Below are 18214 nucleotides of genomic sequence, written 5' to 3'. Positions count from 1 at the left end.
GCCCCTAGGGTACCGAGATTGCATTATGCCCGTTCGGCGATAGGCGAGGTCGAGCCTCGTACCACCCTAACACCCTTAGGACGTTTTAGCGATTCTTGGGCTGGAGTCCTTTGACTCGCACCCCGAATCCTTCCGTTCGGCGGTAGTCGGGGTCGGACCTCGTACCGCCCCTAGGGTGTCAAGATTGCGTTACGCCCGTTCGGCGATAGGCGAGGTTGGACCTCGTACCGCCCTTGGGACGTCTTAGCGATTCCGGGGTTGGAGACCTTTGACTCGCACCCCGAATCCTTCCGTTCGACGGTAGGCGAGGTCGGACCTCGTACCGCCCTTAGTACGTCTTAGCGATTCTGGGGTTGCAGTCCTTTGACTCGCATCCTGAATCCTTCCGTTCGGCGGTAGGCGAGGTCGGACCTCGTACCGCCCCTAGGGTGTCACGATTGCATTTAAGCTGGCCGTCGCGGTTGCACACGCGGCCGCCTTCCCGGGATGGCCGACCTCGGGGCGGCTGACCCTGCGTCGGCCGACCCCGTGTCTACCGACCCCGAGGAGGCCGGCCCCGTGGTGCCCGACCTCGCTTGCACCCGTACTCTTTCTCAACCCGAGGTAAGATAATTGCACAACGAAATTCATTATTCCACTACGATAAAAACAAACATTATTGGGGGGTCGGGCCGCCTTACAAATGCGCTCCTACTGGTAAAATTTTAGCAAGTGCTCTGAGTTCCACACCCTGTCCACCGTCTTGCCCGATGGGTCCTCAATTTGTAGCTGCCCGGGCGTACAATGGCTTCGACCATATATGGTCCTTCCCACTTCTTGGCGAACTTGCCTCCGTCCTGGGGTCGGCTTGCCTCTCTCCTCCGGAGGACGTAATCGCCGAACTGAAAGTAGTGAGGTCGGACGATGTTGTCGTGGTATGCCTTTGTCTGGCGCTGGTAATTTTTCGCGCGAATCATGGAGTCCTCTCTTCTATCATCGATGAGGTGGAGGTCGGCGGCGTGGTGCTCCTCATTGAGGTCAGGGTCGTACACTTCGACCCGAAAGGATGGTATCGCGGCTTCGGCGGGGGCCCGTGCTTCGAACCCGTATGCTAGCACAAATGGTGTATCCCCGGTGGCTCTTCTCGGGGTGGTGCGGTATGCCCATAGGACGGTGTCCAACTCCTCCACCCATATACCTCCAGCTGCGTCCAGGTTCTTTTATATACCATCCACTATAGTTCTTTTGGCGTTCTCCACCTGTCCGTTTGCCTGCAGGTACGCCACCGCCACGCGGGTGTGTTTTATGTACCATTGGTCGCAGAACTCATTGAATTCTTTACTCTCAAATTGACGTCCATTGTCGGAGATGATTTGCATGAGGACTCCAAAATGGTACAAGATGTTCTTTCGTACGTAATCCTTGCACCGGGTGCTTGTGATAGTAGCAAGGAGCTCGACTTCGACCCACTTTGTAAAATAATCTATGGCGACTATTATGTACTTCCTCTTCGCGGACCCAATGAGTAGGGCCCCGACTATGTCGATTCCCCACCTTGAGAATGGGATCATCGTGCTGATAGGCGTGTAACTAGTTACTGGCCGACCCGGTTCCGCGTGAAAGTGCTGGCAGGTCGAACACTCCCGGGCGTACTCTGCGCACTCCTTGGCCATATTTGGCCAAAAGTACCCTTGCAATAGGTCCCTCCTTGCCATGGTGAAGGCTCCTTGGTGTGCTGCGCAGGTGCCCTCATGTATCTCCTCCTTGACGGATTTGGCTTCGTCTGGGTATAAACATCGGAGGAGGGCGCCGTTGTAAGACCTTTTGTAGAGGGTGTCGCCAAGGAGGACATATATTGGCGACCTCCTCTTGACTGCCTTGGCCTCCCAGCTGGACCTCTGGAGGTCTTCAATCCGTGTTATCTTAGAGACATGCTCCGGGGCACTGGGGCCGAGCTTGGAGAGCAAGTCCACGTCCCTGTTTTGACTTCTGGGTGCCTGCAAAATTTCGTAGAGGATCAATTGACCTAGGACCTGGAGTACCACATTGCGGTATCTCCTCATCCTCTCCTCGTTGGTTTCGAACTCGCCGGTCACCTGTTCGACCACCAGGAAGTAATGGACGAGCTTCTTGGCCGTGGCGTCCACGGCGAAGATTGCTCTCTCCGTGGGTGAGTACCTGAGCTCTGCGCCTCGGAGGGCTCGGCTCACGTAGTACACCGGTTGTCGGGTCCCCTCGTCATCCCGAACCAGCACGGAGCTGATCGCGGCTTGCGAGATGCCCAAGTACAGATATAGGGCCTCCCCTTTCTCCGGTTTGGCCAGGGGGGCAACGACATGAGGTACGCCTTAAGAACGAAAAGTGAGTATGACCAACACTTGAGTACAAATTCTACAATTATCCTATAACTTAGGGATGAAAAGTGCAATTTTTTCTTATTATCATTATTTCTCTTAAATATCCCTATATTCCGTCATCTTATATTCTCTTAAGTGGGCGTTTGGTTCGAGTTATCTAAGATAACAAGGGTTATCTTTAGCTGGTTATATGACATTCATGTGTTTGGTTGAAATTATAAAATATTCTCATGAAATAAGATTTAAGCTCCATATCAACATTTTCCTTATTTTGAAGGGGATGTGATTCTCCTATTTCCTTAGGTAATGTTTCATTCACTCTTTTACAAACTTTGTCCTTGATATCCTTGGTTTCTCTCTCACATTTATTTTTGCATTCTTATTGATTTCCATTCTACCTAGTATAAGAATTGGTTCTTTTGCGGTGAAAGTTAATATGAAATTGAAGTGCATCACACATATTCAGTATTGCAGTGAAAGTTAATATAAGAATGAGTTCTTGCATTCAAAAAAAAAAAAAAAAAAAGAATGAGTTCTTTTGCAATGAAAGTTAATATAAAATTGGGAAAAGAGTCAAATAGGCCCTCGAACTTTGGCTTAAAAGTCAATTAGGCCCCTAAATTTTTTAAAGGTGAAATTACACCCATCAACAATTCATTTAGGTGCAATGTAGCCCAAAAACAAGTTAATGACCTGCTATCACATGTCATTAGAGTTCAGTCCATATTCCGGTGATTTTGCTGACAAAAAAAAGTGACCGGCGAAATTTCTGACAAAAAAAGTGATCGGAAATTTCGTCGGTCGCCGGACACATTTTTGTCAGAAATTTCGCCAGTCAATTTTTTTTTTTTTTGCCGGAAAATTCGTCAGAAGGTGACCTGAACCCTAATGACCTGTGATAGCAGGTCATTAACTTGTTTTTGAGCTTCATTGTACCTAAATGAATTGTTGATGGGTGTAATTGCACCTTTAAAAAGTTTAGGGACCTAATTGATTTTTAAGTCAAAATTCGAGAGCCTATTTGATATTTTCCCTATAAAATTTTTGAACTAAATATATTAAAATGCATGAAAAATGTTGAGGGTATTAAAGTAAAATCTCCGGGCAACCTTGTGGAATCGAGCGGGTAACCTTGTGTCGGCATCCCGGCATTCCATCGTCGAATCAGCAACGTCGCTCCCTGCATTCCATCCGCCTCTGCCGACTACCCAACAATATTAGGTTTTATATGGTTTACTTAGTTCAATTGGAACAGCTAACCTTGTGTGGGAGAAGGAATAGATAGGGGATGTAAGTTTGATGTCTCTACTCCATTCCGTAGATTGGTTTCATATTCTGCAATTTCTATTTTTTATTTTTTTAAATTTTAGTACACTGCATTTCTTAATTCAATGAAGTCACTGCGATACTTTTTTCTTTGGATTTGGTTAATTAGGAATTTAGGATTATTCAGTTGTAGATAACTGGGCAACTCCAATTGCCTTGTCTTTTTGCTTTTTCTTCCTCTTTAATATTTTCAACCTGTGCATTCTAATTTTCTGGTTTTGTTTATGTAATGCTGTGTTTATTACAGAGCATCATTTTACTTTTCCCTGTTTGATGGTTCTTATGAATGCTTCTGTAGGTAGTGATGAGGATAAGTCCTTGACAGGATTGCTTGATATGTCTAGGGCTAATTTTTGTGCATTTTACTTTTCCATGTTTGATGGTTCTGTTCAGTTTTAACAGTGCAGATGTTTTCACATCATAGCATATCTTCAAAGGCTTGCTCAAATGCTCATGAAAGTTACTTTGAGCGCTTGTGTTTCTGATATGAGTGTAATGGGGTGATTGCCCAATGAACTAATACCCACAGTATTACATACCCACTTGATTAATATCACGATTGGTATACCTTGCGTGTATATGTACTCCTGTTTGGATCTAAGTTCAGAAGTGGATCAAGATTTGAAATTTTTTAAGTGGTCCAATGACCGCGAGAATGCGTGTTTTTTTTTTTTTTTTCCTTTTCTAAATTTTGATTTTAATTTATTTCTTTGCAAATTTGATTATGAGGATTTCCTTGCTTGGGTATTTACCTTATTGATCTATTGGCAGGCGATCGAGTAAAATACGTTGGACCTTCTGTTATTGTTGAAGCTGATAAGAGGTTACTACTTTCACTTTGCACATAATACAAGCAGCTGTATCAAACTAAAGTCGAAGTATTAAAAATGTGTTCATTCTTTTATCATTTTGTGGTTATCTTTTTCAATGGATTAATAGTTAACAGCAATATAGCAGTGTTGCTTGTTTAGTGCTAGCGAACTTTTCTCCTATCTTTTTCATTTAATCTGTTTGCTAGAAATGATGCCTATTAGGGGTAAATGGTGAGAAAATGAATTAAAGATGCTTTAAACATGTTTAGCTTAGATCTACAGATGCACATGATAGAGAGAGCTATAGCATGGAAATTATAGGAGAAGTTGAGAGAGAAATAGGTGGATGGATATGATACTTGGATTGATGTTTTAGAGAAATATATACAATCTGAAGGGCTAATAGTAGTGCTTAATGTAATTAAATTGGAAATAGAATACATTTATACATTTAGTTAAGATCCTAGCTAGCTATTGGGCCTTCTAATTTTGGGTGCTTAACTATAATATCAGGAGTAATGACAGCAAATTTTATCCATGTTCTGTTAATCCCCTCTTTTCCATTACATGCTGCACTAGCACCACCCTTGAAATCATTTAGGCTTTGTTCTTTTCTTTGATTTATTTAGTTTGATTGCTGAAATTGTTGGGGCATATTTTTACATCCTATTCGGGCATTATTGTAGTCAATTATGCTTAAATAGTTAAATGGCTATGAGGCAAACATATATGCCACTTTTGGTTTTGCAGCAACTGAAGAAAAGTAAGGATCCAAGATGGAATAAGGAGTTCAGTTTTATGAACAAACACGTATATAAGAGCAAATCGCTCACAAAACATTTCTGCGGCAGAAATTGCTCAGAAACATTTCTGCAGCTTATATATAAGTATATAAGAAAGTGGAGTTTAGTTTTTGTATGTATATGTTGCCTTTAAATAAAACACCAAAGTGCTTACTATGTGGACAATTTCATACATTGCATATCAGGAATAGTAGTTTTAGCTATTAAATATGTGTGCATGTATGAAGTATTTCCAATGCAAAATTCCTATCCATTATAGACTTTTAGGTTGAGACGTTGAGCTACTGCAACAAAAATTGGAATAACCATTAACAGCTTTAGGGTGCTGCAAATCACCTTGACCACTGACCACCATGCACTACTTATGAACAGACAAGAGAGTCATGCACAAATTTAAAAATCAGGGTTATCTAGGCGTCGCCTAGGCGTCCGGTCGGTCAAGACCGAACGCCTAATGTGCTCGCCTCGCCTAAGTATAGAATACAACCCAAAACTCCACAAAACATACATGGGCAGAACCTACACACTAAGGTGATTTGACCGGTGTAATTTTCAGCCGGAGAGGTCGCCGGAATCTGCCTCACGCGCCGGCGCGTGGTGTCGGAGCAGCGGCACAGCGGCGGCGTGTGGAGGCGCGTGGTGGCTCTGATGGCGGCGCGGTTCAAGCTCCGGCGTCGTCCTCCTGTTCCGAGCAAAACCTACTCCCTCACTCTGGCATGTTATCAATATATACTAGACTTCTCACCACCTTAGGAAAAACTATTCATCTTCTCAAGACAACTTAAGTAAATAGGGTTGTGAAAAGGCTGCCCAAGACAAGATATTTTCAATATACAATAAATACTAGACTTTTCACTATTCTAGGAAAAACTATTCATCTACTTGAAGTAAATATGCCAGCTAAAAGGCTGCCCAAGACAAGATATTTTCAATATATGTATACTTTTTATTTATTTAATACTCATCGCCTAGGCGGTCGCCTAGTCGACTAGTCGACTAGGCAGTCGGTGGCATCTCGCCTAGAAAGTCCGCCTTGATAACCTTGTTAAAAATACACATTGGGCATTGGTCTAATCGCGCGAAGCGCGTGTGGTAACTAGTAATATTAGTAAGCAAGAAATGAAAAAATGTGTTAACTACACTTAAGTTGATTCTGCTTTATGATTTATCATTATGATAAGTGTAATGGTGTTGCTAACTGATTTGTCACTCTATTTTTTTCAGATACAGTACACCACTACCACCTGCATGTTAAAGAATATTTTGTATAATTTTTTTACTGAAAGGAGTTTAATTGACTAAATAGGTATGTATTTTGCTGCCAGTGTAGATTAAAATTTCTTTTAATGTAATTAGTGGTGGACATTATACTTGCACATGGGCATCTAAGAAAAAGTATAGATTAGCATATACTTTTATCACACTAATCTTAAGGAGTTTACTTTTCAGATTGGATCTAATTGGAAGTTAGAAAACCTTCTAGTAGACCTAGAATATCTTCCAACAATTGAATATAAAGCTTCAATGATAAGGTAAATGATTATATTTAGTTATTTAAATTCTTTAATGATCAATGCATTGATATTACATCAATAAAATATTATGTTACATGACACATCCTTTACACTTTGAAGAGTACAAACTTTACAAAAGAGAATTGAAGTATTCCTAATACTTAGTTCTATCTGTTACAAAAAGTTGTGGAATAACTTCTAGTGGCACCTAAAGTGTTTTCTGTTGTATTTTAGAATTAAGTGTTGCATGTAAATAAGTATAGATTATCAATTGCAATGTGCTCATGAGTTAAAATGGATTGTAATTTCTGATTGTCAATGAGATTAATGCATAATAATTTTGTTTCTTTTTGAAGGGTTTTTTATTTTTATTTTTTAAATAAAAAAAAAAAGAAAAAATTAAGGGCTCATGATGTTGCACCTTATGAGCTAGACTAGATGAAATGAAGAAATAATTTGAATGTAGTTTAAGTGTTTAATATACTTGGAAATTTGTAGCCTGTTGAATCTGATTTTTATTTTTATTTTTACTTTTTGTACAATTTAATGCACATTTTATAGCTTAAAGCCAACTGTATAAAGATTAGTATGTTTCTTTGGTTAATCATAAGCTAACGTTTTGGAGCTAGATTTGTTGCAAGAAGAGTTTCTATTAACATCACGAGGTTCAAGTTTGCACAGAGGGCATTGTGTAGTAATGCAGGTGCAGAGCTACCTGGTTCTAACTGTGATCAAATTGTCAAGGTAATTTCTTTACTCTATTTAAGTAACATGCCACTTTATGATCTAGTCCTAGACTATAATGTATTGCTTCATCTGCAAAAAAGTAGAAGGGAAGTCAAACTGAAACCAGTCCAAAAAAGAAAAGAAAAAAATCCATAAAAGGAAAAAGAAAAACTGAAAAGTGAGTCAGTAACTAAAGTGCAACATGCTAGCCATCAAGGCAAAGCAAGAGTCTTTATTCAAAATCTGGTGATTGCAATGTTTGCAATTCGCAATTTGTAATTTCAATTTGACCATCTCTGTGCTGTCTGCCTATCACCAATTGTTAGCAGGTCTACATTACAGGTCAATACTTCCTTTTAGTATGTTTCATTTGTCAGCAATAGTGCAATCCCAAGATTACCTTTTCTATTTCATTAAAGCAGTCCTATCAATTGAACAAAGCTTTATTATTTTTCCTTTTCCTCCAAATGTGTCATCCAGAGTGTCTAGAAAACATAAGCCATCTCTTCTCCATTGTGCATGTACTAGTGGTGGGTTGAGAAAATGAGCAGAGGCCTGAATTCCCTATGTGTTAATCCATTTTCGAGGTTACTATCCATTGTAATTCCTTTGGCGTTGGTATAAGTTAGTATTACCTTAGTCAACAATATTGACTGTTTAAACTAGTTATGTGATATCTCATTGCATTCAGTGCCTTTTTATTGTATGGTGAAGTTGGTGGACCCAAACTAGATTGGGGTTAAGACTTTGTTATCTACTTATCTTTCAAGAGAAATGCATTCACAAAGTCAATTAGTTTTGAATTTTCAAATTTGTGTTCTTGGTCAATGATGTAGGAACCTCTGAACAAGCATGAGTTGATTGATAGTTCCGAACAATATGATATTGCTATTGTTGGAGGAGGCATGGTTGGCATGGCCTTAGCTTGTTCGCTAGGTAATGTTTTTCTCTCTCTCTGACTCCCCTTCAGAAGTATGAAGTATACAGTGATTCTCTTCTATATTTAGGTATTTATTATTCCATCCATATAAGTTCACCGCCATTTCTCACCAACCAAATGTGACTTTGTAATGCGTATCAGGCAGCAAAGTTTGAGTTTTGAATCCCTGTGGCATGCATTATTCAACATGGATAATCTGATGTTGGCATTGTTTTTATTATTATTATTATTATTATTTATATATATATATATATATATATATATATATATATATATATATATATATATATATATATATTTTCTTTTCTTCCCTGAGAATAAAACTCTAAAGCACATAGATTCTGAAGAATAAAGAGTTTTCAAGATCATCTAAAATCTTTCCCCTAAAGAAATAGGGATTGTGATTGGCTGTGATGTTCCTTTAATTATGTAATCCAAAAAAACCTTCACTTTATTTCCAATATATTAGTAAATTTGTCTAAGATTTTAAAATATGCTTGCAGCAAGTACGCCATTGACAAGGCAGCTAAATGTGGCTATAATTGATAGCAATCCTGCATTACAGAATTCTGATTTGCTGAAAAAGGAAGGCCCCCCTGATCCAAGAGTCAGTACAGTCACACCTGCAACTATATCCTTTTACAGAGGTATTACTATACTTTGGCATAGCCATTCTGAGGTGTGCGTTGGGTGCGGGTGGGGAAGGGGTGAGCTATTCTTAAATTCTCAGGAATAGCTATGTTTTCCCAATACCAAATATGCCCACACACATATTAATAGTTTAGTGGGGAGACTTCCAGTGTGCTTCTTTCATGACATGCTATAGTCCTGGGTGTCTTCCAGTGGTCTTCTAGCCTTAGAAGAAGTCGTGTCCGCCCCGGGCATCTGCAACGTCCTCCTTTGATATTCTAGCCTTCACTCAATTTTAAAATTTTCTCTTCTCTCTAGGAAACTGTTTTAATTGTTGCCATAGATGTAATTGATTGCAGATATGGATGTATGATTGTATGGTATTATTTACCCCATTCAACTTTAACTTTTTTTTTTTTGATTAATAAATGTGCCTCTCAATCATTCAAAATCCTGAATCTGCCTCTACATGTGGGGGGTGGGGGTGCAATGCTGATAGAGCTTGTTAGTTTTGGGTAGAAAACTATTACTTGCATAAGGTCATTTCTGCTCTCAAGGAAACGGTTTTAATTTTACCTTAGAAGTAAACTGTTGTTCATTGTAGATGTGGGTGCGTGGCAACATGTCCAACAACATCGTCATGCTTTTTTTGATAAGATGCAGGTAAGCAATTTCCTTGTTTCCTTAATAATCCACTTAAGTTTTGTCAGAGAACTTGTAAACTCTACTATGGAAGTATGAATCTTATTTCTACAGATATATATGTTATCATCTCTGCCATTCTTATCAGATTTATATCCTATTGTCTCATAGGAATTTCGGAGGTTTTTCTTGTTGTTTCATCATTCATGTATCTTCACTTGAATTCTTTTTTTCCACCTTCTGTGAAGGATTATCTTCCTAATGCTTTAGATTCCGAACCTTGTAGGTCTGGGATTACACAGGTCTGGGATATACAAGGTACAGTGCAAGAGATGTTGGTAAAGAAGTTTTAGGGTAAGCGCTTCTTTTGGTTTAGAGACAACTCTTGTTTCTGTTATATGGAGTTCTTATTCATAGATATTTGGACATTCACTTTAGGTGTGTTGTGGAGAATAAAGTGCTACATGGATCTCTATTATCATCCATTCAGGTATTAAAAGGTTATTCACTATGTTTATATTGTTTAAATGAACCACCTCGATCTAAGCCTTATTGGTGAAGTTATAAAGGTTTTGCTTGGATTTTCTTTTTTTGGAAGTTATTGGTTACTCCCAGCACACTATGTAGGCGTCATGCTCCATATTTACCCTCACTGTTCCTTTCCACCCACCTTATCTTTTTGTTTTCTTCACTATGTGTCACTTTGTTACTAAATCTGTATTGTTTGAATCTCTATTTCTTTTATTTGTTAAACTTCAATGGGTTAATTAGGATAAGATGTGTGGAATGAGATGCTGAGTTTTATCCAAAATGGCATGAGCCTTTATTCGATGTAGACCTTAGTTGGATAAGTAGAATGGACTGGGAAAGCTAAACTTCCTGTTTCCTGCATTATGCCTTAACAAGCGCATATTTTGTATGTTTTTAATCTATAGACTAGGTGATTACACACTGGTAATTCCTGACTCTGGAGAATTTGACAGAGCATGGATATTAAGAAGAGAATATACCCTACCAAGTTAAGCTCAATGACCGTAAATTCAAGTAGTCCATTGACAACTTCCGCTGGCACAGCATCACAACCTTCTGGAGGTTCTGCTCGATTGGAGTTGAGCAATGGCGATAGTTTGTATGCAAAGTTGGTGGTAAATCTCAAGTTTTTTAAATGTAGAAGCACAAAGAAATTTCTTCTATAGATATATTAATAGTTCAGTTCAGTGTTTCAGCTGTTCACAGCCGTGCTGTGTGTCACAGGTTGGAGCTGATGGGTCAAAATCACGTGTTAGGGAGTTAGCGGGAATTCAGACAACCGGATGGAAATATTCACAGAGTGCAATCATCTGTACGGTAGAACATGCAGAGCAGAACCACTGTGCTTGGCAGAGATTTTTACCCAATGGTCCAATTGCACTTTTGCCCATCGGTGATAATTTCAGCAACATTGTATGGACCATGGACCCAAAAGAATCATCCGAGCGCATATCAGCGAGTGAGAATGACTTTGTGAACATGGTGAACCATGCATTGGATCAAGGGTATGGCCCTCGTCCCAAATCACAACCATTCGGCAGTGCTGGTTTGCTTTCTCGGCTCAGACCAGGCATCACATCATCAGCCAATGAGCATTTTGAAGCTCCACCCAGAGTTATAAAATTGTCTTCTGCCAGAATGGTCTTCCCATTGTCCTTAATGCACGCCAACAGTTATGCGTCAAAACGTGTAGCCCTTATTGGTGATGCAGCACACACTGTTCATCCCCTGGCTGGTCAAGGAGTTAATATGGGCTTTGGCGATGCAATTGCTCTTTCAAAAGTCATTGCTGAAGGAGTTGCAGTAGGATCTGACATTGGGGAGGTATGCCCGTAATTATTTCTTTCCTTAAGTTCTTAGATAACACCATCATGTCGATAAATAGAAGTATTACCTTGAATCATCTTTTCCTGCACAAGACGGTCTATTAACATAGAAAATACTTAATTTTCCGCTAGTTTCATTCATATATGTTGAAACGTATCCATAACCTATAGCGATGGACTAGGCTACCTATATCTTTATGTATATAAACGAGGTATCGTGCATATGGCTTTGATACAGATATATATATGAATTCCTATATAACAATATTCTTGGAGCAAAAGCAAAAGACAAAAGTGCAATCCACTTTAAAATGAGCTCTTGCAATTTGTGTTCCGGGCATTACACAAACCATTCTGCTTATTTTCGTTCCCGTTATGCATGTACTGATCAAAAGGCTTTCTTGAAACAGGTTTCTGTGTTGAAGAAATACGAATCCGAGAGGAAGCCTGCAAACATTGCAATGATGGCCGTTCTCGATGGTTTCCAGAAGGCATATTCGGTTGATTTCATGCCTGTGAATCTACTGCGGGCTGCTGCATTCCAGGCTACGCACTATATATCGCCACTGAAACGAAATATCATCTCTTTTGCTTCAGGTGAACTCAAGATTCCACTGTTCACATGATCTGTACCGTAGATTTTAGAGATATTTTGTGGTATGCGAATTGTGGAATTTGGTTTAAGTTACTGCCCACTTGAGAAGGTCTTTGCACAATCATTCCTAATAATATCCTTTGATAATTGATATCTAAACCTATATAAACACTAAACATGCACCCAAATTGCTTATACACTTTTTGTGCGACCATAAAAGAGTTAATTCTGAATTTTGTTCTTTTAACTATAGCTTATTTTGCATTCAAAAAAAAACTATAGCTTATTTTTAATTTTAGTCATTTGGCTTTTAAAATTACCAAATTTAATTTTTAAAAATATTAAATCATTTCCAATTGTAATTCTTAATAGGAATAAAGGTTAAATAGGCTATTGAACTACACATTAAATTACAATTAGGCCATTTAATTCAAAAAACTACATTTAGGTCCCTGAACCGCGCAAATTCAAACAATTGAACTTAAAGTGTCTTATTGACCTGGTGATTAGATGATGTGGCGGTTATCAAATTAATTTTTATTTTAAAAATTTTTAATTGAAAAACAAAAATAAAAAGTTGGAAAAACGGAGACAAGCTCTTCGTCTCCAAGCGGAGACGAAGAGAAGAGAGAAGAATTCTTCGTCTTCACTAGTTGAGTCCAAGTAGGCATCTCTCACGCCTCCTTTCTTTTTCAATTAAACAATAATCCAAAAATCCTCTTAGAACGCAAGAAAACATAATCATATCCTTCAAAGCCTTTGAGTTGATAAGAAAATTTGAATATATAACCTATTACTTTCTGCTTGTATTATTTTTTCCAAATTCAAATTAAGCTTCTTTTTTTGTTTTTTTTTCCTTTTTAATTTTAGTATTTTCTAGTTTATTTTTGATAATTTGAGATGGGCATTGACGGTGACAGTGATTCTCCTCTTTGCAGGTAAGTTTTTTTTGTCAATTTTCCTTTTTATTCTTTATGTGTTGATTTTTGAATTCATCTTTGTGGATTTAGGTTGTTTTCTGGGAATTTTGGGTGGAGAGAACTTGTTTGTGCAGTTAAATTTTGTATTGGGAGGATGGATAGTTCGGTTTAGCGAGGTTTGGGGATGAAAGGTTTATGGACAGAGGTTGAGGCTTTAAGTAATAGTTTCTGGTTAGAATTTGTGTTTTTGGTATTGGGTTTTTGGTAAAGATTGTTTCTTTTACTAGAAAGTTTGGAAGTAAAAGATCTCAATCCTGATTTGTTGAAATTCTTCCCATGTTCATAGAGATGGCATGGTACCGGAAGAGATAACATTAAATGTCCACACATTTGGGCAACTCAGAGATTTGAGAACATTCACTTGTGGCGAGGGAGGGGGAAGGGGGTGGCCAGCGGTTTTTTTTGTTTTTTTTTTTTTTAAAAAAAAAAAAAAAAATTATTAAAATAATTTTTTAAAATAAAAATTAATTTGGTAACCGCCACGTCATCTAATCACCCGGTTAACAGGTGAATTTAGGTTCAATTGTTTGAATTTACACTGTTGAGGGACCTGATTGTAGTCTTTTTTAGTTGAATGGCCTAATTGTAGTTTTTGTGTAGTTCGATGATCTATTTGACCCTTATTCCTTCTTAATATGAATTGTTAACATTGAGGATAAAATTGCAAAGTCATGGTCATTGCTCCAATCGTTTTTTACAGAGAAATAAAGTTCTAATTTGTTTTATTCTAGCAGTTCAGGGTTCAATAATTAAGGACTAAATTTGATAACTTTAAAAGTACTAAAATTAGAAATGAATAATAGTAAAGTGGTTAATTTCGAAATTAACTCACAATGAAATGAGTTCATATATACCTACATTCGGCAATTTATATCGTGCACTAGGTTGTGTATTGCATTGTGCGTCCTGGTGCAAAACGACGTCATTTTTATTTTTTTTTTTGGGAATTCCGCTTTCCTGTGTCATTGTTAAGTTTCTTTAAAAAAAAAAAATCTCATTTTTTAAAAATGTACATAATTGTATATTAGAATGTACATAATTATATATTAGAATGTACATAATTGTATAACAAAATACACATATTCTTTTTTTAAAAAATAATACACATAATCTAACATAATACACATGGGCTGGTTCTTTGGAAATGGCACGCCAATAGCTTCGTTGTTGTTGAATACTCTGATCGGAATGTTATCTATCAAGAATCTGTAAAATCAAGAAACATTAATAAAATTGATCAGTACACATACGTTTTCGATCTGATGTAGTATATATGGATTGTACAGATAGATACTTACATGATGGGTTGAAGGTTCCAGAGAATAGAGTATAGGTATGGAAGGAAGTTGTGGGGTCGAACCACGGGTGAAATTGTAGTTCTTAATCGACTTTTTTTTGGGAGGAAATTCGAAGACAATCTCGTCATGTCCTGCCTCTATGCACAAATTCGGGTAGTTGTTGTAGGTTTTCCTAGTCACTCAACACAAAAAAAAAAAAAAAAAAAAAAGTTCACAGATTATTTGAACACACCAAACTTAGTTCGATCAGGATAAAGCTTGGAAGCATCAATGCTAATATTGATGAGAACTGATGAAATTGTATTAACAGAACTTGATTACAATGAGATCTGTGAATATATACAATAGTGAGCCACACTGTGATAGGATAAGAAGTAGAGAGTGTGACAGGGATAAGAAATTCTAAACATACTAGATACATAGAGTCCTAATAATATTGACTAAAGAATGCATCAAACATATCACAATTCACTGGATTAGTTCTGCAAAAATAACTCTTCTGCAAAAATCTTCAATCTGATTTCAACAAAGACCGTTCATTTCAAACTTACCAGGATCAAATTGCTCTCCTTTCCTGAGATTGACTACCCTGTATTCATAAGAAAGACCTGCACCCAAAATCAAAAACAAAACCATCGTTCCAATAATCTCTCAGTTACCCATTAATATTACTTGCTGACCATATTTATTTGTTATTATTATTAGGTTTTTAATTCCAATCATAATTAAGGACAACACAATATTACCAAATATTACAATGTTTATTTAACCAATTTCCATGCATCATTTTCTTACCAACTAAAAAGTACCATTAGTACTTTGACCACTAAAAAAAGTTTGGGGGTAAAAAACACTATAGGATGGGATTTTACTCTTTTATATATATATATATATATATATATATATATATATATATATATATATATATATATATATATATATATATTGGTTCCTGTGAGAACAGGTCTTCCCGTGCGGTCAGTGCGGTATATACCATTATGTATCCATAAATGCATCATACAGCGAGATTACACCCGAATGAAATGCCAAAAAATACACCACACACAAAAAAAATACACCACACATAATGGTGTATTTTCGAACACTTATGGTGCATTTATGCATACCTAATGGTGTATGCCGCACTGACCGCACGAGAAGACCTGTTCTTACAGGAACCTGACCATATGTATATATATATATATATATATATATATATATATATATATATATAAGTGAATTAGGGATCATTTTTCCTTTTTTACTCTTAATAGTATAAGTAAATTATATATCATTTTGTATTTTTAAAATTTATTATCATTATTATTATTATTATTATTAATTACTAATTATTTGGGTGGAAGAGTTTGAGCAGGAAAACACAAAAGATGATTTTGTTTTTAATAATAGTATAGATACTTACCCATAATGCAGGAACCGAAACCTAATGCGCCGCTTATATAATTGATCCCGTAAAAACCAAAACTAATATGCCGCATCCACTCCTCTCATCTCCGCTAGCTTCTCAATTCACCATATACATACATCCATCCATGTACGTACAAATTGATATCATTCGCCTCATACTTTTGAAGTTGAAGGTAGAAGCTCTCATCCGATGTCAATGCGTATGCAAAGAATGGCGTTCTACGATACAACACCCTAATTTCAAGCTCTCCTACCGTGGAGAAAGGCGAGTGCTGGGGGCCAAGGTGTCCACCAACACCTTAACCTTTACATCCATAACCAACAGTGGTTTCGACATTGAAACCCTAGTCCAGGTCAATCGCTCCTTCCTTGACACGTTTCCCCCACTATATCGCTGGTGGTCTGGTGTTTGGTGCTCATGCAACGGGCTGGTGCTTTTCTCTGCGGGAAAATATATTTTGTTGTGGAACCCCTCCACTCATTGCTGCACAAAAGTGCTTGAGTTTCGTCGTTGTTTGGGCAACCCATTGATCCCTGGCCACAATATTGTCTCGGGGCTATGTTACGTCTCGTCCACGAGAGATTACAAGGCTGTTCTGGTGTTCCGTAATCGCCCTGCCCTCGTTGCCAGCCTCAAGAACAAAGAGTGGCGAAATGTGCCATTTCCTTACCGCCTATCCGCTGGAGACGGTGTTAACTTTCGCAACACACCCCATTGGTGTGCAATTGTTTCTAGGGTTTCCAGTTCGTCATGGAGATGTGATCAAAAGATCATTTATTTTGAGGCGGAGAGCGATGAATTCAAAGAGCTTCCCACCCCTGAACTGCAAGGAGGGAAAGGTGAAGATCTTGGCCTTGGCCTGGGAATCATTGATGGTTGTCTCTGTTTATGCATGGCTAGAGAGGCTATAGGAATAAGAGAAGAGAAACTAGACGTGTGGGTTATGAAGGAATATGGAGTGAAGGAATCGTGGGTCAATCAATTTGTCATCTCTGTCACCGCCTCTCGCTTTTTCCGTCTTAATTATAGTACCATCACTAAATTATACTCTTCCAAATGCAATACCAAAGTGCTGATATGCAGTTGTTACTATGGTTACTGGGAAATATTTGTTTTTGATGTGAAGAATAACACACTCCACATTTTTGATGTGAAGAATAACACACTGGACAATTTTGATATCTCAGAAGAATTAAAATATGATCGTGGTGCTATATGTTCCTATGTTCAGAGTATTGTTTCGCCACATGAATTTATCTGGACAGATGATCAACACAAAGCCTCCGAGAATGATGCTGTGTTGAGGTTTATTTTGAAAATGTTTAATATCTAATAAAAAAAATGCTACCTTTCTGTTGGGTCAAGACCCAAGTTTATCATAATTATTATTTTTTTTTTTTTTTCATAATGGACTCTTCAATATTACATTTTCTAAAGTATTACACATTTCCTTATAAGTAAAAATAATAAATTTTAATTTTTAAGTTATAAGACAGATGTAATTTTTAGCAGGTGCAATAACACTTCCAAATTATTCACACATTATTTTGGATTAAAAAAAAAAATACACATTCGTTTTTGTAGTCTGGGTAATATGCAAGTGGATGACATAAACATTTTATTGGTCATCTAATCACCATGTTAACAGGTGAATTTAGGTTCAATTGTTTGAATTTGTGCTGTTGAATTTAGGTTCAATTATTTGAATTTGTGCTGTTCAGGGACCTGATTGTAGTCTTTTTGAGGGTTCAATTGTTTGAATTTGCGCTGTTTAGGACCTGATTGTAGTCTTTTTGAGTTGAATGGCCTAATTGTAGTTTTCTGTGTAGTTTGATGGTCTATTTGACCCTTATTCCTTCTTAATATGAATTGTTAACGTTGAGGATAAAATTGCAAAGTCATGGTCATTGCTCCAATTGTTTTTTTACAGAGAAACAAAGTTTTTTGTTTTTTTACAGAGAAACAAAGTTTTTAGTTTTTTTATTCTAGGAGTTCAGCGTTCAATACTTAAAGGACTAAATTTACTTTAAAAGTTAAGTACTAAAATTAGAAATGAGTAATAGTCAAGTGGTTAAATTCGAAATTAACTCACAATGAAATGAGTTGATATATACCTACACTCGGCAATTTATATTGTGCACCAAGTTGTGCATTACATTGTGCGCCCTGGTGCAAACGACGTCGTTTTGATGATTTTTTTTTTTTTTGGGAATTCCGCTTTCCTGTGTCGGTTGTTAAGTTTCTTAAAAAAAAAAAAATCTCATGTTTTGAAAATGTACATAATTGTATAACAAAATACATGATACTGCTAATTATACGTAAGCAAT

The 18214-nt window shown here is 37.5% G+C and overlaps 2 protein-coding genes and 1 long non-coding RNA gene across 3 annotated transcripts; 2 read left to right on the top strand and 1 right to left on the bottom strand.

Moving 5' to 3' along the window:
* The first annotated feature begins 3435 nt into the window (after window positions 1-3435).
* LOC109184365 (ubiquinone biosynthesis monooxygenase COQ6, mitochondrial-like) lies at window positions 3436-12362 on the top strand. The gene is made up of 13 exons (XM_019334359.1): window positions 3436-3626; window positions 4434-4485; window positions 6502-6583; window positions 6727-6809; window positions 7421-7535; window positions 8354-8453; window positions 8961-9104; window positions 9692-9750; window positions 10016-10083; window positions 10168-10219; window positions 10713-10874; window positions 10984-11583; window positions 11996-12362. The coding sequence occupies exons 4-13, from the start codon at window positions 6802-6804 to the stop codon at window positions 12209-12211; spliced, it is 1524 nt and encodes a 507-aa protein (XP_019189904.1). The 5' UTR covers window positions 3436-3626; window positions 4434-4485; window positions 6502-6583; window positions 6727-6801; the 3' UTR covers window positions 12212-12362.
* Window positions 12363-14301: 1939 nt separating this feature from the next.
* On the bottom strand, window positions 14302-14502 carry LOC109184368. The gene is made up of 2 exons (XR_002054756.1): window positions 14459-14502; window positions 14302-14366 (listed from the first exon to the last, which is right to left on the bottom strand). It is a non-coding gene; the product is annotated as an uncharacterized LOC109184368 (long non-coding RNA).
* A 1446-nt stretch (window positions 14503-15948) lies between these two features.
* Window positions 15949-17220, top strand: LOC109184355 (F-box/kelch-repeat protein At3g23880-like). Its single transcript, XM_019334350.1, has one exon. It carries the CDS (start codon window positions 15949-15951, stop codon window positions 17218-17220), a length of 1272 nt encoding a protein of 423 aa, XP_019189895.1.
* The last annotated feature ends 994 nt before the right edge of the window (window positions 17221-18214 follow it).

Source organism: Ipomoea nil, unplaced genomic scaffold (assembly GCF_001879475.1).
Source record: "Ipomoea nil cultivar Tokyo-kokei standard unplaced genomic scaffold, Asagao_1.1 scaffold1259, whole genome shotgun sequence".
In the NCBI taxonomy this organism is placed as follows: Eukaryota; Viridiplantae; Streptophyta; class Magnoliopsida; order Solanales; family Convolvulaceae; genus Ipomoea; species Ipomoea nil.
Note: the sequence above shows the minus strand (reverse complement) of the source record. Positions and strands in the feature narration are given on the sequence as shown.

Excerpts from the sequence above, each read along its gene's own strand:
- LOC109184355 (XM_019334350.1), top strand. The coding sequence starts at position 15,949 with ATGCCGCATCCACTCCTCTCATCTCCGCTAGCTTCTCAATTCACCATA.
- LOC109184365 (XM_019334359.1), top strand. Across the intron at positions 7,536-8,353 it reads ACTGTGATCAAATTGTCAAG|GAACCTCTGAACAAGCATGA; the intron begins GTAATTTCTTTA and ends TCAATGATGTAG. Across the intron at positions 9,105-9,691 it reads AACTATATCCTTTTACAGAG|ATGTGGGTGCGTGGCAACAT; the intron begins GTATTACTATAC and ends TGTTCATTGTAG.